Below are 26,660 nucleotides of genomic sequence, written 5' to 3'. Positions count from 1 at the left end.
CGGTCCATGAGTTTGAACCCTGTGTCAGGCTCTGTGCTGACAGCTCAGAGCCTGGAGCCTGCTTCGGATTCTGTGTCTCCCTGTCTCTCTGTCCCTCCCCTGCTCATGCTCTGTCTTTCTCTCTCAAAAATAATAAACTTTAAAAAAATTATCTAGATTTAGTTTATAGGAAACAGAGTTACAATATTAAATATTAAAGTCAATGTCCTGTGAAGAACATAATTTCACACACCTTTGAATTAGGGCAAATGTTAGCACCCCTTTTTAGTGGCAAAGGAACTGTAGTCAAAGATGATGAATTTTGTCCCCTAAAGGCACACATGCCTCCGTTGAGGGGGTATATATACCCATTCATGAAATGTGAGATTTGATTTTCACTTCAGGCAATAGCATTGAGTTTTTGCTGAATTCACTCTATTTTGACTAAAATGTATGTGTGAAACAATTTATAGCCAGGAGTTATAAAACATTTTTTAAAAAATAAGTCTGATAGATGAACTAAGGCTTTGCATTCAACATCATATTCCCCTAACTCCCACACTGAAGCAGGACACGTTCACATGGTGAAAGAAGCTACTTTGTCAAACTCTCTAGTCACTAGTACAGTTTCTTGACTTAGAATATTTCCCACTGTTCACTGTGCTTTGTTTTGTCTCTTGGCCCCGAGTAACTTCTGTTTCATTGACCATGACCTCATTGTTGTTTATCATAACAAAAACTGACTTGGGTTTCAGGTCAAAATAGTGTGTACTTAAAATCACTGACTCTAAATTTTTTCATGGATTTTTCCCTTTGCATATTTCTATTTTAGATGCTTTTGACCTCAGTGCCTCTTGTGTTCACTTGCTTTTGGGTCCAAGGCCCTCATGGGTGACACAGTTGGTCACCAAATGCCAGAGGATGACTGCATGGTGTCAATATGTGTTGATTAAAGTCGACTCAAGATGGCAGTGGCATGGTTGTTGTTTTTTTAAATACGTGATTATTTCTAATTTTTTGGGGATTCATTTAGAAATAATGCAGGCCAAATATATTTTCTAAATATATTTTTGCCTAGTTATTGAACCAATTTCCCCTCTGAAACTAAGTTAGCCAGCAGTTAGGGTTAACTAGTAGCCAAGGTTGGGGAGGAAGGTGGCATGACCTTATGGGATTCGTATTGTAAGACAGGTGTTCTCATAAGTGGAAAACAGCTCTGAGGTCACCCAGACTTGTTGCTCCTTTCTGGTCCTGCTCCGTCTGTGAACTTCATGACACATGATGCAGCATTGTCTCATAACTTCATGCCCAGAATCTTCCCTGAAAGGCTGACACATCCCTCCTTGCTTTGTGGGTCTCCTTTCCAGAGATCATCCTGTCTTGACCCAGAACTCCTTGGTCAGTGCCCTTCCCAGGGCAGCTTTCACATCCTTGTTCCTCAGTGTGTAGATAAATGGATTGAGTGTGGGAGTGACAATCCCATAGAAGAGAGCCATGATCTTCCCCCTATCATGAGAGTAGCTAGAGGGAGGCTGGACGTACATACTGATGGCTGTGAAGTAGAAGAGGGACACGACCAGCAGGTGTGAAGCACAGGTATTGAAGGCCTTCCAGCGACTTTCAGCAGAGCGGATCCTCATTACTGCCCGAGCAATGAGCACATAGGTGCCCAGGATGAGGGTGAGGGGCACCAGAAGCAGCAGCACCCCCAGCACGTTGAGCTCAGCCTCATTCACATGAGTATCAGCACATGCTAGTTTCAAAAGAGCAGGAACTTCACAGAAGAAATGGTCCACCACCCTGTGTCCACACCGTGGGACCACCACGGTGAGGGTGGACTGCACAAGGGAGTTGGCAAAGCCACTGATCCAGGTCCCAGTGGCCATGTGGATGCAGCGTCTGTGACTCATGATGATTGGGTAGTGCAGGGGCTTGCAAACAGCAGTATAGCGATCCAAGGCCATGATGGCTAGAAGTATGCATTCAGTAGAACCCAAGGCCAAGAAAATGTAGAGTTGGGCCACACAGCCACCATAGCTAATGGTCTTTTCTGGTCCCCTAAGGTTGACTAACATCTGTGGCACGGTGCTGGTAGTGTAGCAGAGGTCCAGTAGGGACAGATTAGAGACAAAAAAGTACATGGGACTGTCAAGCTGGGGGTCTAGGCGGGAAACAAGGATAATGGACACATTCCCAAATAGGGCAAAGATATAGGCCACCAGAAAGATTACAAAGAGTGGTGTCTCCAGCCAGGGGCGGTCGGAGAATCCCAGTAAGATGAAGTCATCTCGAGAGCTCTGATTGTTGATCCACATGTTGTCATGGACAGGTGAAGTGCTAGCTGGAACCTCTAAGTGCCCACTGCCAGGCACGGGTGTCAGTGGTAAGAGGGAGCTGCTGAGAAGTAGGGACAAGAGGTGGTGAGCTGGGCTTCCCATTTCTGCTGTGATCTGCACCTGCACCTTGATTATGGTGACACGTTGAGTCAACATTGCCAATGTACCACTGAAAGATCCTTGAGAGAGGAATAAGGAGAGCACCAGCAAAATAGGAAGTGTGGCTTCCCTTGTGGGTGCTGTCTGGTTAGCTACTCACCCCTTTCGGGATTTTGTATCTTCCAAAAAGTTTCATAGAACTTCCATCACCTGTACACGTTATGAATATTTAACGACAACAATGGAGTACAGATTAAAGCAGAGTGGGGAGGAGGTGGAGCTTCCCAAATACAAGTGAAACAGAGGTCAGCTTGAGGGTCAGCAGGTGATGACCTTCCTTAGACTGACCCGGTCACAATCTTCCTGGGAACTGCCCTGCACAGATTTTACGTTATGGGAGTTTGCACTTTTAGGACGCCGCTCACCCCTTCCCAGCCTAATTCTCATCCTATTCAGAAAATTTTTAAATAGAGGGAAGAAACAAAAAGTTCAAACAGGATGATATACACACAAAACAATCCTCAAAACCTCACTTGCTGAAAAAATGTTACTTGAAAAATATCTGGATAAATGTGAGGCAAGTTTTACCTCTGAGGGAGGGAGGCATCCAGAAAGAGGTTCAGATGTTTGGCTCCCTGAGTTTCAGGGCTAAATATGAATTTCTAACCCTTCAGGATAGCCATTTAAATTTAGCCCCCCCCCCCAACTTTATTCTCCTCTCTCACTCACTGTCACACATTCCTGCCTCCTGGTGCACCTGCACCTTCCCATCCAGATCACACAGCTCTTTATTATGCAACAATTGGATGATGTGCATGGAGCTAGAGAGTAGAATGTAAGCAAAATAAGTCACTCAGAGAAAGACAAATACCATATGATTTCACTCATATATGGAATTTAAGACACAAAACAAATGAGCAAAAGGAAAAAGAAGACAAACTAGGAAACAGACTCTTAACTTACAAAGAACAAAGTGAGGGTTGATGGAGGGAGGCGGGTGGGGGATGGGCTAGATGGATGATGGGCATTATAAGGAGGGGGCACTTGTGAGGAGCACTGGATGTTGTATGTAAATGTTGAGTCACTCTGTTGTAGACCTGAAACTATATTACACTGCATGTTAACTATAGCAGAATTAAAAAAAAATCCAAGGAGTACTTTTTCCGTTCCCTAAAATCCTAAATTCCTTTCAGTTTTGCTCCCATTTATGGCAAATTCGTGTTGTATTTCTCTCTAGTTATTTTATAAAAGGCATTTTCCTTCTTGCTTCAAACCTGACCATTCCATTTTGCAGGAGTGTGACTTTGGAGATGTCACATCATCTTTTTTTGTGGTTCAATTTCTCAGCTTTAGAATGACCCTAATTTTCTCATAGGACAGAGTGATACAGTGTAAACGGCACATGTAACTCAATTCTTTTCATATGTTGATAATTCAGTAGCTTTTAATAGTTATTATTTCTTTCCCTACTCATGAATTCCCTAACGTACTGGAATTTTCTCAACTTCTGTACACAGAGCATGTGATATTTGCAATCAATGGGTGATGGGTCAGGAGGACAACTCTGGAACCCCTCTGCTCCTCCTTCTCCTCTTGCCCCCCACTGGTGGGATCCGTGTGCCTGCGTGGCTGTGTCCTATGCTGCTGTCACTGGGTTATGAAATCAGACAGAGGGGAATAACAGAAGGCAACAGAAGGCAGGGAAACGTGTCTGCTTCAAGCCCAGACCTCAGAATCACTAAATCCAGACCTGACTCCTTCTCGCACTCACAGCGTCTGTTTTTTATGGACAGAACCACAATTCTTTCAGTGCCCAGAGCAGAACCCTTATCTGTGAATTGCAATTGCCTGTGTCCCAGGCTGTCAAGTGGGACCAGTTCTTCTTTCACACTGTCTGTCACATCGATCCATGAAATCTGTATCTACTCAAACATCTCACAGCAGACACAGAATATAGTCCCATGCTCCATAGTCTCTAGCTGTCCAGCTGTTCTCCCCACTTACAAGTTCTCATCTTCATAGAGACCCAGCACGTTTGGAAAAGTCTTTCCTTAGTTCAGACCTGACCATGCACAGCTCAGAATTCTTCAGTGAATCTCCACACACTATATCACAACACAGCCTTAGACTCGAGGGCTCCAGCCATCCGGACGTACCCACAATCCAGCCCACTTCTCCTTCCCACTTTGTGGGAACACCCACTGCTTTCTGTCCTGTGAGCATCATTTCAGGTTAAAAAGGTTCCTAAGTATGCCCCACCCTCTTTACTGACCCTCCAGAACAGTGTATTTGTAATTCTCCTGTGACACACAATACATTTTATTTTATGTGCATATACCTATATATGTGTGTGTATATATATACTTATATCCCTGTTTTAGTACCTGGCCCCTTTTCCGACTGGACTTAATACATACTCTCTAAGAGTAGGGGTGTGACTTCTAGAAGCAAGTTTAGACGATGGGTATTTCCCACCTTTTAATTAATTGGAATTCAGTTAAAGCCTGAAGCTCTGAAATGCTTCCCTCTGGGGTTGTGGTGGGTTAGATCACTCCAGCATCTTGACGTTATGATTTCCTTTCACTCATGGCCTCAGTGGGTCTTGCTGATATTTCATCACCACAGAACTAGATACACCAGCTGCTTCTCTACTCCCTGACCAAGAAGCCAGGGCAGAGTGAAATATGCCCACATTACTCGTAATATAAACATTCTAAGTGTTTTATTGCCATATTTTGGTGTTCATTTCTCCTGTGATTCACTTCAGATATTTCTTCTTAATGTGATGTCTACGAATCGTCCCTACGGCCTGATGCCATGCCTGGATGCCATGTACTGGATTCCCTTGTTCTAAACAGTCTTGGATTTGTTTGAATGGTGGGCCTTTCAGATCTCAGTTGGTTCCCACACGAAGTCAGTACCTTATTATCTACAAACTTTGTAATGTAAATCACAGTTTCAGTCTAGAGGAGTGGGGAAAAGGCACATCTTAGGATATTTAAATGAAAATACAAGGTCCCAAAGGTAAACAACACTAATAGGAAACAATTGCATTTCTCCACAGCTTTCCTTATAACAGAATAATGTATAACAAGGATCTGCAAATACCAGAATGTTCGTATCTAACTTTCCATAATATATAAATGTATATAAGTTTTGTGTATGTATATATAATCGATTTTGTGCATATAATAAGCCCTCCTCACATGTATGTTTCATTTGTTCTCATAATAATCCCCTAAAGTAAGAATACTTTTTTAAATGATAGAACAGAGAAAACTCAGGCACCAAGAGGCTACAGGACTTGCTCAAGCACATAAATCTGGTAAATTTAGAAGCAAAGATTTGAATAATATGTGATTTGAATCCTACATCAGTACACTTTTCTTTCTTCTTTTTTTTAATGTTTATTCATTTTTGAGAGAGAGAGAGAGAGAGAGAGAGAGAGAGAGAGAGAGAGAGAAGGAGTGGGGGAGGGCAGAGAGAGAGAGAGACACGGAATCGGAAACAGGCTCCAGGCTCTGAGCTGTCAGCACAGAGCCCGACACGGGGCTCGAACTCATGAACTGCGAGATCATGACCTGAGCCGAAGTCAGAGGCTCAAGCGACTGAGCCACCCAGGCACCCCAATACACTTTTCTTAATTCCATTGTTTTCGCAAAAAAAATGTCAGTGGCCGTGAAATCAATATTTTTTAATTATTTTTTTTTTTACTCTACAGTTCTATTCCTGAATGCTTCCTTCCCCAACTGTATGGAGCAGCAAAGCAAGGTTCCCTCTGATTTTGACTCTCCTTCCCTCCCCAAACCGTTGCGTTGTTGACCTGGTGCTGGGCTGTAAAATCTATCAGGTTGTTTGCTTGGGACAGAGAGGGGCTGTTGGGGAAGACTGACCTCAGGCTCAGACGTGACTCCCAGACCCTGGTCTGCTGTCTGGATTTCCTTTGGGCTCTGTGCAGCGTCAACCCCGCTCCCCTCACCTACTGAAGGGTCAAGGCACCGGCTCCCAGTTATGGCCATCCCCAGGCCCCGCAGCCTCCCGCAGCGCTTTCCCCTGAGTCTGCATGCTGTGATTCCATGTAAGCCTCTGAGACTCAGCATAATTAACGTCTGCCACCAACATGCCCGGGACAGAAGAGCCAGAGGGACCAGCAAGTGAGACAACCTCAGAAGCAACCAAGATAAAGTTTCCGACCAAGTACAAACTTTGGGCAAGTTCAGAAAGTCACCTCAGAGGAAATTAAATCCATTCCAATAAGACTTGGTCTTAGTGGTTGTTCAGATGATTTTTATAATATCGATTATGAATTAGGTAAAATTACTCCTCACATATGCTCACTATTCTGAGAAAAATAAGAACTTCATTCAGTCACAAAATTCATCTTTCTAAAATGATTTTTACATGTGTCTCTCCCATAATGGCTCTTCATTCTAACTCATATTTATCATACAAGGTATTTACTAAACATAAGATATTTATTAATTCATTTGGTAATCATAGCCACTGTATAAGTTAGGGAAGCACATTTGAACTATTCCTATTTAGCTGATGGCAGTCCCCAAACTCAGAAAAATCAAAGAACGTGCCCAAGATCATAGCCACGTAGACAGGGAGCAAGACAGCTGCTCCCAAATTTGATCTAGATTTTCTTCTTCCAAGCTACTGAGCATTGCCAATCTATACTCCTCAGGGCGAGCCACCAAAATGAACATTCGGCATAGATTTTTGCTCCTATCTCCTTTACATTAGCCTTTATTTCTCCTTCGATCACACCTTTGGGGCAGCAGAAGGCACAGTGCGAGTGAAACGATGTGATTGTCCACACAGGACACCTGTCAGCCTCTGTCTTCTCTATCCTGTCACGAGCCGCCTGCTGGGCACATTTCTTTATTTCTTTATTTAATATAATTTATTGCCAAGTGGCTTCCATGCAACACCCAGTGCTCACGCCAACAGGTGCCCTCCTCAACGCCCATCACCCACTTTCCCCTCTCCCCCACCTCCCCATCCACCCTCAGTACGTTCTCTGTATTTAAGAGTCTCTTATGGTTCACCTCCCTCCTTCTCTGTCTGAAACTACTTTTTCCCCTTCCCCTCCCCCACGGTCTTCTGTTAAGTTTCTCAACTTCCACATATGAGTGAAAACATAGGATATCTGTCCTTCTCTGACTGACTTATTTCACTCACTCAGCATAATACTTTCCAGTTCCATCCACATTGCTGAAAATGGCCCGATTTCATTCTTTCTCATTGCCAAGTAGTATTCCATTGTACATATAAACCACATCTTCTTTATCCATTCGTCAGTTGATGGACACTCAGGCTCTTTCCATAATTTGGCTATTGTTGAAAGTGCTGCTGTAAACCTTAGGGCACATTTCTAAACCCTTCTGTCTTGATAGTCCTGCTGACACCTGCCTGCTCCCCAGGCTGCCCCGAGGCTCCAGTTCTGGCTCTTACCCGCTGCCTCGCCAGTCCTCTGAGAGCAGCTTCACCCCCTTCCTTGGCTTCCTCCCATCCTTCTCGTCTCACGTCTTCCAAAAGTTTACCCATCTGTTCTTGGCTGTCGGTCCCTCTCCAGCCTGCTTGTCCTTGTAGATTCACATCAGCTTTTATGTAATGTAATTTTTATGGTGTTTAGAAAGGAATGGGAATCAACATTTCTGTTCAATTTACTGTGCCTAATCAGAACTCTGTTTTAAAAATGTTTATGTTGCTGCTTATGAGGATAAAACAATAGAAAAATGTGTGCTAAGCTCAAAAAATGCATCTCAACTTTTTATTCAATAACGATTTGTACAGTTATAAAAACGTAGTATGTAGTATCATTTTTATTCCTGATGTATATCACTGGGAGCCAGTGACCTGATTTCCACCATTCAGAGATGATGCTGTCTGGTCTGGTCCTCCGTGTGTCCAGGTCATTTTTGCCTGAAAAGTGATTCTTTTATTCCTTGTATTTGCAGTTTTATGTCTTTCTTCCAAGTGTTAGGCACTGGTCAGGAGGTCTATGCTTTGTTATGAATCTCTCAAACACACAGGCATTCAGTGCACTTGCCTTCTTGTTTTATTTTGTATCTGTTATGACCTTTTAACTATTTCACAAATGAAGAAATGTATTTTATAAGAATATTTTATGTTGCTTGCAAACAGTGATAGCCATTTGCCAATGGCTACATTTCAGCTTGTATTTATTCAGGAAACATTGGGGAGGATATTTTTATTTCATAGGTCAACTACTTTAAATTCATTGTTGGCCAGGTTAATAGTAGCACAGTTTCCTGTAGAGAGTAATTCCAAACACGATGAATAGACTAGATGCCTTTTGGCAATGACAGCTTCAGCTCAGTTACCACCATTAAAGCCTTGTGTCAAAAAGAAAAAAAAAATAGGGGCACCCGGTCGCTCAGTTGGTTGAGCATCAGACTCTTGATTTTGGCTCAGGTCATGATCCCAGGGTCGTGTGTTCGAGCCCTGGGTCAGGCTCCTGGCTGAGCGTGGAGCCTGCTTGGGATTCTCTCCTCTCTGCTCCTCCCCCACTCACACTCTCCCTGAAAATAAATAAGCATTAAAAAAAAAGAGATGTGTGTCACACTTTCTAGAAGTATGCAGAGAAAAAATAAGTCATATGTTTTTTCCATATTATAGAGACCCAAAAAAGGATTAATTTACCCATATTTTCGGGTGATTGATTTTCCATTCAGATGTAAGCATAAGTGGGCATCTAATTACTGACGAGGTAAGAATTCGTGTTAGAACAATTGAAAATAATAAGCACATATTGGATCCAAATAGGAGGAGAGTACAAGACTGAAGAGCTGTTAACTGATATTTATTGATCACTCCTTTCCAGGTCCTTTTCCTATTGTTTTGTGCCGGTCTCAGCCTATCAGTAACCAATATTGTGGTCGGAAGGGGCCTTGTGGTTCCTCTGATCGCAAGATGCCTGTAGCCACGGCCAACGGGAACAAGTCACTGTCCCTCGCTGTCCCCGAGAGAGCGGGCCTGGGCTCTGCGTTTACTGAAGGAGGGGGGTCTAGACTGTCACGGGTTTGCCCTCTTTCGGTGAAAACAGGAGTGGAGTTAAAAGCGCAGCATCAGAAGGACAGGATGCCCCAAACGGTCTCGTTTACCTAAGTCAATCAGGACCTGCAAACAAAGGAGCCCGGGAAGTGGGGCCTCCGGCGGCTGGCCACACAAACTACACCCCTTTTCACCCTGACCCGACGTGATAAGCTCATTCTTTTCCTGCGCACGAGTGAACTCAGACAAAAAAACAAAAAAACCGCTTCAATAAAAATCCCACAGGCTCAGAAAGGAAGCCTTGCAGTGAAAATCCAGATTCTCTGATCCAGTCTGTCCACAGGGCACCACAAGGTGAACGAAAGCTTTCCCTGTGATAAAGAGGAGACTGTTGTTCGAGACGGCGGCGGTCAGGAATTGCCGGCGTGTTGGTGGGGAGGGTGGAACGCAGGCGCAGCGGGGAGGGGTCGTTGGGCACGTGGAGAAACGCGCCGGAACAGGTGGAGCTGCGGCCGGAGGGAGGGCCGGCTGCCTTGAGGTCACGGTGGTGGGGGACCGCGGGGTCCCGCCGAGGCCAGAGCGGGGGACCAGAAGGGCTCCGGAGGCTCGCCGTGAAGCAGTTTTCCTGAGACGTGAGTGTCAGGAGCCGAGGTAAAATCTGTCACACCAAAAGGTAAATAAGGGAGAAGGAACTGTTGGAAGGGTACAGGGCGCTCAGTCTGTGGCTTATGAGAAACCGTGTAAATGAGGAGGATTCAGGAGGACATTGATGTTTCACGTACGTAAATACCGTTTCAGCCCCTCAACCATAATTTTGAAGTGATTTTTTTTCCTCAAGGATTTTTTTTTTTTTTTAAGTTTATTTTGAGAGACAGCGCGAGTGTAGGGGCGGGGCAGAGAGCGAGGAGACAGAGAATCAATCCCAACCTGAAAGCTCTGAGCCCCACGGGGGGGGGGGGGGGACGGGGGGGCGGCCTGGTCCCCAGAACCGCGAGATCGTGACCTGAGCTGACACCCAGAGTCTGACACTCAACCCACTGAGCTGCCGGCAGAACCCCTTTCCCCAAGGGTATTTGTTCTATAAACGACAGTCAGCTTCTGGAGATTTTAGTGGTTCTTTTTCCTAGAAGATGGCAAACATTTGGCTCTTGGAAGTAATAAACATATCTGTGTTCTAAATGTTTAATCATTATGCACACATAATTTCAAAAGTATTTCTTTCACGGACTAGTTAACTCTTTTAGTCCACTAGCTTATTAATATAAATTCACGTGATGCATTTATTTTCTTCTTCCAAGATTTTTTAAAATGTCAGTTAACATGCGCGTAGCACTAGTTTCAGGTGTAGCACACAGTGATTTCACACATGCAGCACCTGGTGCTCCTCAGGACCAGTGCCCTCTTCATCCCCATCACCTGTTCCCCCGTCCTCCCACCTCCCATCAGTGTGTTCTCCGTGGGTAAGAGTCTGTTTCTTGGTTTGCCTCTCTCTTTCCCGTCTCTGTTTATTTGTTGGGTTTCTTAAATTCCATGCATGAGTGAAATTGTATGGTATTTGCATTTAGAACATACAGTGATGCTGTCACCGTGATGCATTGGGGCAGCACAGCATAACATATTAGCTTGTCCAATCACTTGTACGCCTGACACCAGTGTAGCATTGTGTGTCAAATATACTCAAGTTAAGTAAATAAATAATAAAAATATCTTAACATGTTCAAATTAAAAAAAAAAAACAAACCACCCAACCTCCTGGCCTGTTCTGATGCATGGTGTTGAGGAAGGAGTCAGCTTCTGGGCCTGCATGTTGATGACCGGGTAGCTGAATCTCAACATGGGGATAAGGGTCAGGGAGAGGAGGTTCCCTGGTGGCGTGTAAGTTAGTGGCCTCAGCATAGATGTTTTACCTTCTAGAAGATTAAAGAGGCTGAGATTTGTAATGGGCTTTTGAAAGTCCAGTTGTAAATGAAAATGTTTAAAATACACTCACTGAGACAAAGCATATTTCCAAAGACCATCACTGTGTGTCATGTTTAAGACAAATGGGCACATGTCCTCAGGCTTCACCATTCTTCCCTCATAATAACTGCACATCTTGAAATTGTTTTGTTACTTGTGAAAAATAATCATGAAAGTAAAATATATTAAGTCATTCTCAATGATTAACCCTTACGTTCATGTAACATAGCATGTGACAATATACTTGCAGATCTGGGTCTGGGCATCCAACAGCAGCACAGGTGCAGAATGGTCTTTCAAAAGAGTGAAAGGAAGTGATACTATAACAACAATATAAAAGGGCCCCAATGAACACACTGGTTTACATGTATACTTTCTAATTCTAATAAATGCACCCCCAGTAACGCACATACCTACGGCTGAGCACAAACACGTGGGCATGCTCATACCTCTGCCCATCCCCTTTCACTGTCAATTCCCATCTATACATACTCTACTCATTCTTCCTTTTTAAAAATTTCTTTAATGTTTATTTTTGAGAGAGAGAGGCAGAGCGTGAGTGGGGAAGGGGTAGAGAGAGTTGGAGACACAGAACCCAAGGCAAGGTCCAGGATCTGAGCTGTCAGCCCCAACGCGGGGCTCGAACTCACGGACCGTGAGATCACAACCTGAGCTGAAGTTGGACGCCTAACCGACGGAGGCCCCCTCGCGCCCCATTCATATGTCTCTTAAGTTCAGTGAGGGGCTCTGCCATCTGTGTCTCTCAGGGTCACAGCCTGACTGGTGTCCACACCCCTGACAGGCTGGCAGAGGGAGAGGAAGGCTCCAGAAGGACTTTCAGGGGAAGCCAAGCATTCTGGCCTGGAATTAACGGAGTGGGAGAAAGCGGTAGATATTGACTGTTCAGTGAACATGATGAATGGATTTATAGTAATTGCCCCAAAATACATAAATGTGAGAAGCTGAATGAAACAGCCTTTAGCTACGGAGTAAACTTTGCTGTCGCCCATGTCCTTTTCCCTCCGCAGTTTTCCACTGGCAAGTTCACAGCCCGTGCCTAAGGCGAGAGTAGCACACACAAGGTGGAGACAGAGACCCTCATAGCTCTCAATTCCCCTGCAGGTTCTCCAGCTGGACCAGACCTGATGGCAGACACTTCAATGACAGACATGAGAATACTTTATTACTTAAACGTGGGCATTTTTACCACTTAAAAATGACCGGAAAGATCATGGGACATTGTAAAGACGGAGTCCAGGGGGGAGAGAGCCAGCACACGGCAGGCAGGAAGGGTGAGGCACCCACACACTGCTCTCACCTTCACCAAATCAGCAGGTAAGTGTGGATTGAGCTCTGCTGGGTGCCAGGCTCCCCACCAAGCACGTCACACACATCATTTCACGCATCACTCACTGGCACTATTGTTCCACTCAATAAAGATGAGGAAACCTTATCTTCTAGAGGAGAAATATCTTGCCCAGGTTCTGGAACCTACGCTGATCTGACTCCAGAGTCTGTGATCTTACAAAATACAAGATGTGCTGCCAGAGTTCGCAGGAGAGTCTAACCTCCGTCACAAAGCACAGGAGTCCTTCTTCTTCTTTTTTTTTTAAACATGAAATTTATTGTCACATTGGTTTCCATACAACACCCAGTTATCATCCCAACAGGTACCCTCCTCAATGCCCATGACCTACTTTTCCCGCCCGCCGGGCCCCCCCCCCCATCAACCCTCAGTTTATTCTCAGTTTTTAAGAGTCTCTTATGGTTTGGCTCCCTCCCTCCCTAACTTTTTTTTTTCCTTCCCCTTCCCCATGGTCTTCTGTTAAGTTTCTCAGGATCCACATAAGAGTGAAAACATATGGTATCTCTCTTTCTCTGTCTGACTTATCTCACTTAGCATAATACTCTCCACTTCCATCCATGTTACTACAAATGAACAGATTTCATTCTTTCTCATTACCAAGTAGTATTCCATTGTATATATAAACCACAGCTTCTTTATCCATTCATCAGTTGAAGGACATTTAGGCTCTTTCCATAATTTGGCTATTGTTGAGAGTGCTGCTATAAACATTGGGGTACAAGTGCCCCTATGCATCAGCACTCCTATATCCCTTGGGTAAATTCCTAGCAGTGCTATTACCAGGTCATAGGGTAGATCTATTGTTAATTTTTTGAGGAACCTCCACACTGTTTTCCAGAGTGGCTGCACCAGTTTGCATTCCCACCAACAGTGCAGGAGGGTTCCCCTTTCTCCACATCCTCTCCAGCATCTATAGTCTCCTGATTTGCTCTTTTTAGCCACTCTGACTGGTGCGAGGTGATCTCTGAGTGTGGTTTTGATTTGTATTTCCCTGATGAGGAGCGACGTTGAGCATCTTTTCATGTGTCTGTTGGCCATCTGGATGTCTTCTTTAGAGAAGTGTCTATTCATGTTTTCTGCCCATTTCTTCACTGGGTTCTTTGTTTTTCAGGAGTGGAGTTTGGTGAGTTCTTTATAGATTTTGGATACTAGCCCTTTGTCTGATATGGCATTTGCAAATATCTTCCCCCATTCCATCAGGTGCCTTTCAGTTTTGTTGTTTATTTCCTTTGCAGTGCAGAAGCTTTTTATCTTCATGAGGTCCCAATAGTTCATTTTTGCTTTTAATTCCCTTGCCTTTGGAGATGTGTCAAGTAAGAAATTGCTGTGGCTGAGGTCAGAGAGATTTTTTTCCTGCTTTCTCCTCTAGGGTTTTGATGGTTTCCTGTCTCACGTTCAGGTCCTTTATCCATTTTGAGTTTATTTTTGTGAATGGTGTAAGAAGGTGGTCTAGTTTCATCCTTCTGCATGTTGCTGTCCAGTTCTCCCAGCACCATTTGTTAAAGAGACTGTCTTTTTTCCCATTGGATATTCTTTCCTGCTTTGTCAAAGATTAGTTGGCCATACTTTTGTGGGTCCAATTCTGTAGTGTCTATTCTATTCCATTGGTCTATGTGTCTGTTTTTGTGCCAATACCATGCTGTCTTGATGATTACAGCTTTATAGTAGAGGCTAAAGTCTGGGATTGTGATGCCTCCCACTTTGGTGGTGTTCTTCAAAATCACTTTGCCTATTTGGTGTCTTTTGTGGTTCCATACAAATTTTAGGATTGCTTGTTCTAGCTTCGAGAAGAATGCTGGTGCAATTTTGATTGGGATTGCATTGAATGTGTAGATTGCTTTGGATACTATTGACATTTTAACAATATTTATTCTTCTAATCCATAAGCACGGAATGCTTTTCCATTTCTTTGTATCTTCAGTTTCCTTCATAAGCTTTCTATAGTTTTCTGCATACAGATCTTTTACATCTTTGGTTAGGTTTATTCCTAGATGAATATGGATGCAAAAATTCTCAACAAGATACTAGCAAATCGAATTCAACAGCATATAAAAAGAATTATTCACCATGATCAAGTGGGATTCATTCTGGGGCTGCAGGCTGGTTCAATATTTGCAAATCAATCAACATGATACATCACATTAATAAAAGAAAAGAACCAGATGATCCTTTCAATCAATGCAGAAAAAGCTTTTGACAAAATCCAGCATCTTTCTTAATAAAAACCCTCAAGAACGTTGGGATAGAAGGAACATACTTAAACATCATAAAAGCCATTTATCAAAAGCCCACAGCTATTATATCATCCTCAATGGGGAAAAACTGAGAGCTTTCCCCCTGAGATCAGGAACACGACAGGGATATCCACTCTCACCGCTGTTGTTTAACATAGTGTTGGAAGTTCTAGCATCAGCAATCAGACAAAAGGAAATCAAAGGCATCCAAATTGGCAAAGATGAAGTCAAGCTTTCGCTTTTTGCAGATGACATGATATTATACATGGAAAACCCGATAGACTCCATCAAAAGTCTGCTAGAACTGCTACATGAATTCAGCAAAGTCGCAGGATACAAAATCAATGTACAGAAATCAGTTGCATTTTTATACACCAATAATGAAGCAACAGAAAGACAAACTGATCCCATTCACAATTGCAACAAGAATCACAGGAGTCCTTTTGTAATGGGTCCTTTCATCCCCTAGGAACTTCCTGCCACTTCCCAGAGTCTCTCCCCTAGCTATAACTGAGACCTTGAGTTCCTTAGAAGATTCTTTCTTCTCACAAATCCACTGATTAGCACATGAAAGATGACTGGGCAGTTCAGAGGATGAGGTCATGGGCGATCAGCCCAGGATCAAGGCCACACTTCTAAAGTCTCCAAGCTTTTTCATCCAAGGATGAGGTTTGGTGAGATTTTGAGAACTAGATGTGGTGTGTGGTTCATAACCTCAATAAAAGGAAAAGATATTCAGAAACTTCTGAGTGTTTAAATATTAACTGAACAAGCTGATCATAGGATAAATAGGGCATGTTGTAGGAGAGATAAATTAGGTAAAAATGGTGGAGAACCTGGAACTTTATTTGTTAATCATTAGGGGCCATTTCAGTGAGAGTAGTGGGGTCATGTATGGGAAATAATTCTTACAGAATAATCAGACTTATCATGGAGAAAAAATAAGATCTGAAAGAACAGCTTGGAGACTTTAGAAGTGTGGCTGTGATCCTAGGCTGGAGGGTGACTGCCAAGCTCCTGGGGTGGGTGGGTGGGCTCTGCTGTAAAGCTGAAGGACCATGGCACAGCAGAGGTCATGACCTCTGACCTTCAGACCACACTGCCCATCTGACTGCAGCCCAGGCCAGGCCTTCACCAGTTGTGTTAGAGCAGGGAGAGCATGTGAATTAGAGCGACAGGTGAGGAGGGTGAGGGGTGCTGCTGGGACCCCGTGCATGTGTGGGGCCTGTGCGCCCCCTCCCCGCACCGTGCAGAGGTTATCCAGGGCTGGGGGAATTAGCAGGAAGAGTGGCCTTAGACGTGATTGAAAGCCTGAGGTTGAATGTTAAATGGGTGACGAAGGTCTAAGTGCCCAGAGGTTTGGAAGCATGTGTGTGGTTACAGGTAGAATTCTTACTGGTGGTTCTATTAATATGCAAGTGGCCTTGGGCTAATGTCACATTTCCTTGTCACAACAGCTTGTAAATTAGCGGCCACTGTCACCACAGTAGTGCTGGTGAGGACCCTGACTGGCCTGGGGCACTCGGGCACGAAAGCGCCTCCAGGGTCAGGCAGCTGGACATGCTGGCCTTCACACAGAGTCACATCGTGCAGAGCCCAGGCTGCTCAGTCAACACCACCCTGCACAGTGGAGCTGGGCCATCCAGGGCACAGGCCAAAGAAGGCAGGTCTGGGCTGGGCTGTCTAGGGCACCGGCCGGGGAAGGCGGGTCTTGGCTGGAATATTCTCATATTCTGTTTATTCCTAATAATGTTCAACATGAAATGCCAATTTCTCCCAGATTGATGTTTTTACTTTTGATGATTAGAACTCTTATTTCAACCATTTCAATAAGCACTAAGACCCAGGGCGAGCACAAAGCGGGTATTTCCATCACCTCCAGAGAGTAGCATAGTTTATGTACTTTTATCATTATTATTTTGGTCAAATGTTTAAGATTTATTTTTAATAACAATCATGTCCATGGAATCATGGCATGAACAGAATCCACATGTTCCAAATGCCATTTTAAATCAACCCCGTCACCAGGAGCAACACCATTGCTGGCTAAGGAGACAGTTTCCTGATATCAGTTTCTCTGTGGCCTCGAAGATGGTTTATGTGCACCTTTTGCAGAGCCTGAGTGCCCAGAAAACAGGAGACACACTCCTTTCAATTTTAAGGCTCTGCAGTAATCCTCTTTGTCATGACAGGGCATCATGCTGGCCCTGTGTCTGCCGTGCTGACCTCTGACTGGGCAGCGTCCACCACAGAGCTGCTCCCACCCTTTGAGGCTGCACAGGGGACAGCTGTGTCCCCCTCTTCCGGGCAGCCCCCGAGCCCTGATTTGTCTTCAGGGTCATTCTTCACTTTTCTTGAAGGAGAAAACACGTTCACAGCCACACTGCCCCATTTCCCAGCCTGTAGAATCCCAGGAGTCTGACAACCTTGCCTTCTTTTTTTCATCTCTGTGCCCGTTGGTCCAATTTATCAGTGTCTCTGCTGGTGTAATCCTGTCTTCTTCTGAGATGAATGAGGATTATCCAAATCTTCAAGTTCTGATTCCTTCACCTCCAGTTTATGTCTCTCCTCTTGCATTTTACTGTTGGAAGCAAGGAGACAGCACCTCACATGTTGGAAGCAGGTGCGTGGCCTTTCTGGCTGGCAAACTCCACGATGCCTAGAGTGGAAGACTCTTCTCACTGCCCCTCCATCCCAGAGCTCGTGATGGGAGGCTACCATGATAGCAGAGGGCCGGTTACAGACACCGTCACAGCAAAGTGCATGTGTATGTGCGTGTGTGTATGTTCAGAAAGTGGCATAGGATTGATTGCCTCCCAATGACACAGAAGTGCAAGCCTCTAAGGCCCTTCTCTCTCCAGAGACAGGAGTCTCCCTGTGATATAGACGGGACGCTGCCTGGGAAGGAGCTCCAGTAATGTGTGAGGAGTGAACTCGCCAACCTCCATCCACCTGCAGGGTGATTGAGCCAAGAGATCACAGCTTATAGGCTGCCCACACGCAGTTTCCCCACTGCCTGTCCCAGAATTCTGATCAAGACTGAACTTTTCATCACAGCCTCCAACAGCTTCTGGATTGACATTCTTCCTGGAAGGTAGGGCTGTTTTTCTCATGTGTGGAAAAAGATAAAGGAAGTTTATTTTAAAAGTCCAGGCCATCCAGAGCTGGTTCCCTTTAGCAGTGAACAGGATGAGGTTTTCATGTGTCTCAACATCCACTATATTTTTAATCATGGAAAATTGACTCTCTCCTTCTCTTTGCAGACATAAATCCCCTCATTGGCATTTTGGTTCACAGAAATGTGAAAAGAGAGTTTCAGTATGGACTCACCTGGGAAAATGTGGGTTATTCTTGGAGCAGAAATACCCCAGGACAAAATCGTGGTGATGTAGCGTTGCATTGGGCCAAGTGGGCCCCCCACGCACTGTGTTTCTTGTAGACCCAGTAGCCCCAAGCTTTCCCTCTTCACAGTTTGGGGGAGGAAACCTAGCAGCTAAATCAAAGTCAATTCTGTACCACACAATTCAGGGTTTTACTTTACCACCAAACCACGTGGTCACAGGGACATATGGTAAACACAGTGACTACTTCCTTTGTTTCAATTAGTTTACTTCCTTTGTTTCAATTCTGGAAGGAGGGTTGAACTCACCCAAAACACAGCAGTTTCACTCAACCAGAGTTCAAACTGCAGCTGGTGATTGCCATGAGTACTGAGGAAAATAAACAACTTATTCTCCTTAAAGTGGATTATATGACGATTGCCTAAGATCAGCTATAATGGCCGAGGGCTCTTAGAAATACAGTTATATTTTCTGGTCAGGATATTGAAGAGAATTTTCATTGGATATTTTTGTTTTTTTATTGTAAGAAACCTGTTTAGGTTTGACCCACAGGTAATCCATCTGCCCAGTCATTTGGAAACGCTAGGACCGAGCATTCAGAGGGACCGATGTTCCTAACTGCACTTCCTAATCTCTGCAGGCTAATAGCATGAAGGACACTGATGCATTTTACACCATTTACTCTATGAAATGTCAGTGGATTGCATTAGATGACTGAATTCAGATGCTCTTGTAGTGAAAGCATATTAAAGCGTGTGGACTTGGGACCCACTGGGGAGAGAGTGTGCTTGTTGGGGACTGTGAATTAGACTTTCCTAGACAGCAATATTCATGAAGACAGTAGACCTATGACTCAAATAGGGAGATCACAGAAGTTTTGCTTAATGCTATTATCAGGTCAGTAATTATTTGCTTCATAGAAACACAATGGATATGAATGATAACCATGTCTCACTGCTCCTGTATAAAAATTCTATGTGTCTCCAACTCTGTGTACCTTCTCTCAGACCCTTGCTCACTACATGGATCTTTCAACTTATCTGTTACATATATTGTCTAGCACATGTCTATCTATATGAACCAATCACCTTTTCCATTTCTCTGCTTTTTCACAGTGTGTGCATTGATGGCCTGTGTATTTTAATCCTCAGGTGGTTTGGTATATAAATCTCAAATCTGGTTCATATATGATTCTAATGTCTCTCCTATGTTTGTATATTTCCTTTCAATGCATTTAGTATTTTCATGACTGAATATATTTGTCTTTCTTTCTGGATAACAGGTCAACCTATTATATTTGTTTGCATAATTTTATCTTTGTCTGTTGTTTCTCTAATTCCAGTGTCCAAATGCTCATTTCACTCACTTTGTTATTTTTCCAGTGGTTATGAGACCTGATTTTCTTCCCGCAGGAATAAAACAGGAATGACAAAGAAAGGTGACTCTCACGTAGGGAGGAATGAGAGGGACAAATTCTAGCAACCCGGCAGGGTTTATCTTGCTGGGCTTCTCTGAGCATCCCCGGCTGGAGAAGGTCCTCCTTGTGGCCATCTCCATCATATATGTACTGACACTGGTGGGGAACACAGCCATCATCCTGGTCTCCTTCTTGAACCCCAAGCTGCACACGCCCATGTACTTCTTCCTGTCGAATCTGTCCTTCCTGGACCTCTGCTTTACAACGAGCATTGTCCCACAGATGCTGGTGAATCTCAGGGGCCCCGAGAAGACCATCAGCTACACGGGCTGTGTGCTCCAGCTCTATGTGGCGCTGGGGCTGGGCTCCACTGAGTGCATCCTCCTGACGGTGATGGCTTATGACCGCTTCAATGCCATCTGCCGCCCCCTGCACTATGGCGTCATCATGCACCCCAGGCTGCTCCGGCAGCTTGCAGCTGTGGCCTGGAGCAGTGGTTTTGTGGAGTCCACGCTTCAGACCATCCTCGTCTTCCAGCTGCCTCTCTGCAACCACCACAGGGTGGATGATTTCATGTGTGAGGAGCCCGCCCTGATTAAAATTGCCTGTGTGAACACCACCTTCCTGGAGAACGAGCTCTCCATAGCCATCGTCCTCTATGTGGTCATACCGCTGGGGCTGATTCTGGTCTCCTACGGCTGCATCGCCAGGAGCGTGCTGAGAATCAGGTCCACGGAAGGCAGGAGGAAAGCGTTTGGGACCTGCGGGTCCCACCTGCTGGTTGTGGTTTTGTTCTTCGGGACTATAATTTCTGTCTACATCCAACCCAAGAGCGAGTACACGCAGAACCACAGTAAATTCCTCACCCTCTTCTATACTGTAGTGACGCCCTCGCTTAATCCTCTCATCTACACGCTGAGAAACAAGGAGGTTAAGTGGGCTCTGAGGAGACTGCTGTGGAGGGACCCACATCAGGGACAACCGTGACACGTACTCAGCCATTCCCCAGGTGCCGAGGACTTACACATCCCGCGTCTAAGGGTCACAGCTTCGGCTCCGCAGTAAAACAGGTGTGACATTTCCTTTCAATGGCGTCCTGAAGTTACTACCCTAAGCCCTTCTTTTCATCCTCCTTTCCCAAACTGTTATGTGTCTTTTTCTGGCTAATTTGTAAAGATGCTGTGTATACATGAACACGTTTAGAGGCAGGAGCGTGTGCACGTGAATCATACTTCCAGGAATCCCGGAGTTATTGCTCTGGTAACGAACTATCGCCATGAGCAGACAGAAGGCAGCTCCAGCTCGCGCTGGTCACGGCTGCCAGGTGGGTCTAGCTGAGGACAGGGCTCTGCAGGGGGGGCTGCGTCTGCAGCTCGCCGGCCGGTTAGGGCCCTGCACACCCACAGCTGCCTGACGGTTTGTCTTATCAGGGGTTGTTGATTCTCACATATTCAGCAGGGCGTCTGGGGTTCCATGCACCCGGGACCATTCTGATCTCTCCCAGCCACAGAGAAAGTCTCCAAGGAGAACGACCAACGTGACTGTTTCTCTACTACACGTTACCACAGTGTGGTAACTCTTGTTACCACAGAGCAGCCCCCAATCTCTCAATTGACCCCTTAGTGCTATACCTGAATTGAGGGCAAATAAACACAATTTGAAGTATTGTCATTAAGTGTGAATATTTAAATCTCCCAAAAGTAGGCAGATTTATTTATAAATAAAAGTGTTTATCTTTGCCATTATAACATTCCCTTTCACAGATATTGTAATTTCATAGAATTTATAAAATTTTTTTCTTCATATTGACTATGAAGTTTTTATCTGTTCTGAAAGCACAGCTAAAAATCTGGGTAATTTTTAAAGTGTGAAAATATTGGCCATGCTTTCCCTATATTCATAATAGTTATCGATTTATAAAATATTATCAAAATCCTTATTGGCTTTAATTCTAGAGACTACTTCAACATACTTACAATGTGTTATTGTTTTATAAATGTGGTTTTATAAAAAAAAAATAAATGCTTTTAACAGGGGTTAATCCTAAGCAATTATTTTAATACAGATAAGTAACTCTAGCTGAATATGGTAAGTTGAATGGAATGATTTAAAAAAAAAAGACCTCATTGGAGGAAAAGAAACATGATCTACTAAGAAGACATTGATAAGGTGCCTTAGGTGTTGTTTATAAAAACTAGTGCTTCTATTTCTCTGTTTATATGATAGAATTTGATTGACATTTGATGGAAATTGGGTTAATTGTGGTCAGAGTTAAATAAAATATTTTTATAGATGGATTAGGACAGCCAAATACCTAATCAGCAGTATGATTACCCAAATCATTTAAAATGTTATAATTTCGGGGCGCCTGGATGGCTCAGTCGGTTAAGCGTCCGGCTTCAGCTCAGGTCACGATCTCGCGGTCCGTGAGTTCGAGCCCCGCGTCAGCTCTGGGCTGATGGCTCAGAGCCTGGAGCCTGCTTCCGGTTCTGTGTCTCCCTCCCTCTCTGCCCCTTCCCCGTTCATGCTCTGTCACTCTCTGTCTCAAAAATAAACATTAAAAAAAAAAATTAAAAAAAATAAAATGTTATAATTTCAAATAGACAATAAATGAAAGCACTAATAAAAATGGTATCCTTATGTCCCCAATAAGATTAAAAAATTTAATATTTTCTATATATTTTCTACATTTTTAGCAGTCATACCTAGAGGTATCCATGATTATCAGTTTGTGTACATTTATCCAAAAACATTTAAAAATACTTTAAAGTAAAAATATATAGATATTAATGGTTTTAAATTTACATGAATAATATTAAACTACATGTATCACTTACACTAGTTTAAGAACTAGTTACAAAGATATTCAGATTATTTAATTGTATGCATGTATCTCATTTTATTAAGAATATTTATATTGTTTCAAGTTTTTTACTCTTTCCAACCATGCTGCAATAAACGTTCTTGTGTGTAGATGCCAGCTTTTACCTACTTTTGTGGGAATGATTCTGTGTGGTCAGTAACTACATGTGGAAACCTTCAGGTAAAGGAGATGCCCATTAGAAACTACAGAAATCCGCTGATATGGCAAAGATTTCCTCAGGGAACCATATTGATTCACAACCCCACCTTGACTGTATGAGAACCTCATTGCTTATCCTCCATTCAACCCACGATGTAGCCAGATTTGAACGCCAGAAACTGTGCCCAGCTAAAATGCTGCAAGTACCCATTGTTTCTGCATGCAACTGTTGGGAAGATTGCATTGTTTTTCTCCTATTATAATCTATTACATACTTCCTGTGTCAATAGATTTTCTACCTTGAAATAATATCTGTGTTCCTGGAATAAGCTGGCTTTGTCTGTGATATATTGTTTTTAGAATATTCCTTCTATATTCAAAATGTCTTTTGAGAATTTTTATAAAAATTATGTAAAATGTAAAACTGTATTTGAGTTTATAATGGAGATTGGCCAATAATATCATTTTCTTATGTCACCTGTGTTCTGTTTATGCATAAAAATTTTACTAGTCTCATAAAATCAGTGGGGCAACTTTCTATTTCTTATTAAATTTGGAAGAGATTAAATAAGCCTGGAATAATGCTTCTTTGAGTTTTCTAGAAGTCACACAGAACAGATCCAGCCTTGTGATGCTGAGGGTACACTGTTGGACATTAGTAATCCTGAGCTCATTAAAAAAAATATACGGTTCTATTCAGGCTTTTTCCTTCCTGGGAATTTTGACAATTTATGTTTTTCTGTAGAAAATTATTCATTACATTTAGATTTTTAAGTTATCGGCTCAACATTCTTCCTGAAATGATGTGTTGTGGCATTAAATCCGTTTTATACTGTGTCATTTTTTATCTTAATGATACTTACTCATGTAAGTAGCCAGAGGTTTACCATTTTATTAGTTTTATCAAAGAACCAGCTTATTATTTTATTGGTCAAATCTATTTAATTGTTGTATTAGTGTTCTACTTCATTCATTTCTCCTTTTATCTTTATTATCTCCTTTATTCTATTTTCTTTGGGTTTATTTTGTTGTTCTCCCCTTAATTTGGTATTTTGAATGTTTAGCCTCTGTTCTTCCAATTTACCAATAAATGCATTTAAATCCATAAATTCTCTTTGAGTACTGCTGCAATACACACGTTTCTATACATATTTTGAAATTTAGCTATAAATGCCTTTTAATTTTAATTTTTATTTCTTCTGTAACTTGAATTTATTTAGGAATGTGGTTTTTGGACTCTAAACTCATGGGATGTTGACTATGATTTTGTTAATGCTATCTATTTTATTTTTTTGACTATCACTTTGTTATTGATTTCTTATTTTACTATATGGCATCAGTAAATATAACCTGAGAAAAATCCTTTAGAATCATTGGTTTGTCATTTTCACCTGGTAGCTCTGAAAGATTTGGCTCTATCTTAAGGCTTGTTGTTTTAACTTAATAGCATAAATGGGAAATCACTCAAAATCGTTTCATGGGGAAAACAAATTGGTAAAAATAATAACTTAATTCAGCCTATGACAGATCAAAGATGTATCTTGTAATGTCTAAGCCACTAAAAGAATAAGACTTTAATGTAATGCCAACAAGCTTGAAGGTGAGGCAAGTGTTCTAATAAAACTATTTGATTAATTATAAAAACATAAACGCAGTAGAAGAAAAGGCAAGCAATAAATTGGACGAATAGAAGCTGCATAGAAAAATAGTAGCCACCAACTCCAGCAATTATATAAATTATATTATTTAAATTATGGGTATGAATTATATAAATTTGTATATAAAGTACATTATATAAACTATATGTATAAATTATATAAATGTAAATGGCCCAAACTGTCCAAATAAATAAAAATATTTTCAGAGTACTGTTTTTTAATTTTTTTTTTTAAGTAGGCTCCATGCCCAACGTGGGGCTTGAACTCATGACCCTGAGGTCAAGAGTCAGATGGTCCACCCACTGAGCCAGCCAAATGCCCCCAGAGTGCATTTTTTTTAGAGACTAAGATAAAAACTACATATAAGATGCAGGGTAAAGGTTAAAAAAAAGACATACCCTGTGACGGTAGACAGTAGGAAGTTGAAACATGCTAATATCACATGACAGAAACTTTAAGGGAAGAGTGATTACCAGTAATAAGGAAGGGCTTTTGATCATGCTAAAATATTTAATCAGCCTGGAAATTATAACACTCCAAGATTCATATACCTCCTGCAACATAGCTTCAAGGTATGAAGCCAAATCGGACAAGTAGCAAAGGAATGAGAGAAATCCACAGTGGAGTTGGGTGAATCACTGGTAGAAAGACACACAAACATGAGTGATACACAGGGAATATAGTTAACACAACAAAAATCACCTCAGACGTGCAGAGGGGACACTCAAGCCAATGAGTTTATACGAGCGTTTTTGAAGCATACACAGAACATTCACAACATGTTGACCAAATATTGAATAATACAAGTCTGAACACATTCCACAAGTTTAAAAGCACATGAGCATTTATTTTGAGAAATATGAAATCAAGATAGAAATCAGTAACACATACTGGACAAAGGGTTACTGTTTTTCACATATGAACATTTCAAACATAGTACACGGAGGTAGGAGAGGATAAGATAACCCACCAACATCCAAGTCAACATTAGCAATTATCAACATCACGCCAATTTTGTTTCAAATATTTCCTCCCACAGTTTTTGTTTTTTTCATTTTGTTTTGCTGTAGTTTTTAAAAGTAAATCTCAGGCATTGTATCATTGCAAACATTAATAATATAGAAAGAAAACGAACAGTATTTGCTTACCATAATCCATCAGCCCATGTTCAGATTTTCTTAAATGGTTTTGTCTTTGGTTTGTTCCAATCAGGATCCAAAAAACTTCCACCCCTTGCATTTTGTTGGTGTTTCTCATGTACGGACGTTTCCGGCGGAGGGCAGGTACCTGGCATCTGCAAACACTGAACTCTGCAGGTACGGCCCCTGAACCGCGTGTTGGTGAGGGGGCTGGGGGGTCTCCACTGAGCCTCATGTACACAAATAGGCAGTAGGCAGATTTGGCCCAATGTTTAGAGTTTGCAAACCGACCTGTGGTTTGCATTCTGCAAGGAGACAGGTTAACCTAGAAGAGGTGATGGCATGCTCTGATTTTGTAACTTGGTATAGACAATAACTCCAAGAGTGAGACAATTAATAAATTCCTTTTCAAACTGTCTCTCTGCCTAGATTTCCTTGTCATTAAGCCCTGGGCTACCTGTCTTATCTTCTGCTGGTTCGTCTTTTATTGAATGAGATAAACTGTAGCTCATTCTAAAAATCTATTTGAGAATTTTGCTCTCAGAACATGCTGCTGACTGTGTTTTTATGTAAATAGGAGGTAAACAATTTATGTGTGTGATTTAAAGATAACAAGCATAGGTGTTTGGGAATCTCTCTTTCTCTCTCTTTTTTTTGTCTTTTTATTTAAATTTTAGTTAACATACAGTGCAATATTAACTTCAGGAGTAGAATTCAGTGATTCCTCACTTACATACAACACCCAGTGCTCATCCCAGCAAGTGCCCTCCTTAGTACGCATCACCATCTAGCCCATCTCCCCCCACCTCCCCTCTAGCAACCCTCAATTTGTTATGTATCATTATGAGTCTCTTGTAGTTTGTTTCCCTCTCTTCTTTATTTTCTTCCATATCTTCATCTGTTTTGTTTCTCAAATTCCACATGAGTAGAATCATATGGTATCTCTCTTTCTCTGACTGACTTATTTCACTTAGCGTAATGCCCTCTAGTTCCATCCACATCATTTCAAATGGCAAGATTTCATGCTTTTTGATCGCCTAGTAATATTCCATTGTGTACGTATACCATATGTTCTTTATTCATTCAT

General features: G+C 42.6%; 2 protein-coding genes across 2 annotated transcripts; one reads left to right on the top strand and one right to left on the bottom strand.

Annotated features, from left to right (window-relative positions):
- Positions 1–1,029: 1,029 nt before the first annotated feature.
- Positions 1,030–2,471, bottom strand: LOC121018415 (olfactory receptor 2B6-like). The gene has a single exon (XM_040457144.1). The coding sequence runs from the start codon at positions 2,469–2,471 to the stop codon at positions 1,350–1,352; it is 1,122 nt and encodes a 373-aa protein (XP_040313078.1). The 3' UTR covers positions 1,030–1,349.
- Positions 2,472–19,796: 17,325 nt separating this feature from the next.
- Positions 19,797–21,347, top strand: LOC121018413 (olfactory receptor 2G3-like). Its single transcript, XM_040457143.1, has one exon. The coding sequence runs from the start codon at positions 19,797–19,799 to the stop codon at positions 20,739–20,741; it is 945 nt and encodes a 314-aa protein (XP_040313077.1). The 3' UTR covers positions 20,742–21,347.
- The last annotated feature ends 5,313 nt before the right edge of the window (positions 21,348–26,660 follow it).

Source organism: Herpailurus yagouaroundi, unplaced genomic scaffold, assembly GCF_014898765.1.
Source record: "Herpailurus yagouaroundi ecotype Mexico unplaced genomic scaffold, PumYag 219, whole genome shotgun sequence".
NCBI lineage: Eukaryota > Metazoa > Chordata > Mammalia > Carnivora > Felidae > Herpailurus > Herpailurus yagouaroundi.
The sequence above is the reverse complement of the archived record's forward strand: the minus strand, read 5'-3'. Positions and strand labels throughout refer to the sequence as shown.

Bases quoted from the DNA above. Each gene is read 5' to 3' on its own strand.
- LOC121018415 (XM_040457144.1), bottom strand. From the start codon at position 2,471: ATGTTGACTCAACGTGTCACCATAATCAAGGTGCAGGTGCAGATCACA.
- LOC121018413 (XM_040457143.1), top strand. From the start codon at position 19,797: ATGAGAGGGACAAATTCTAGCAACCCGGCAGGGTTTATCTTGCTGGGC.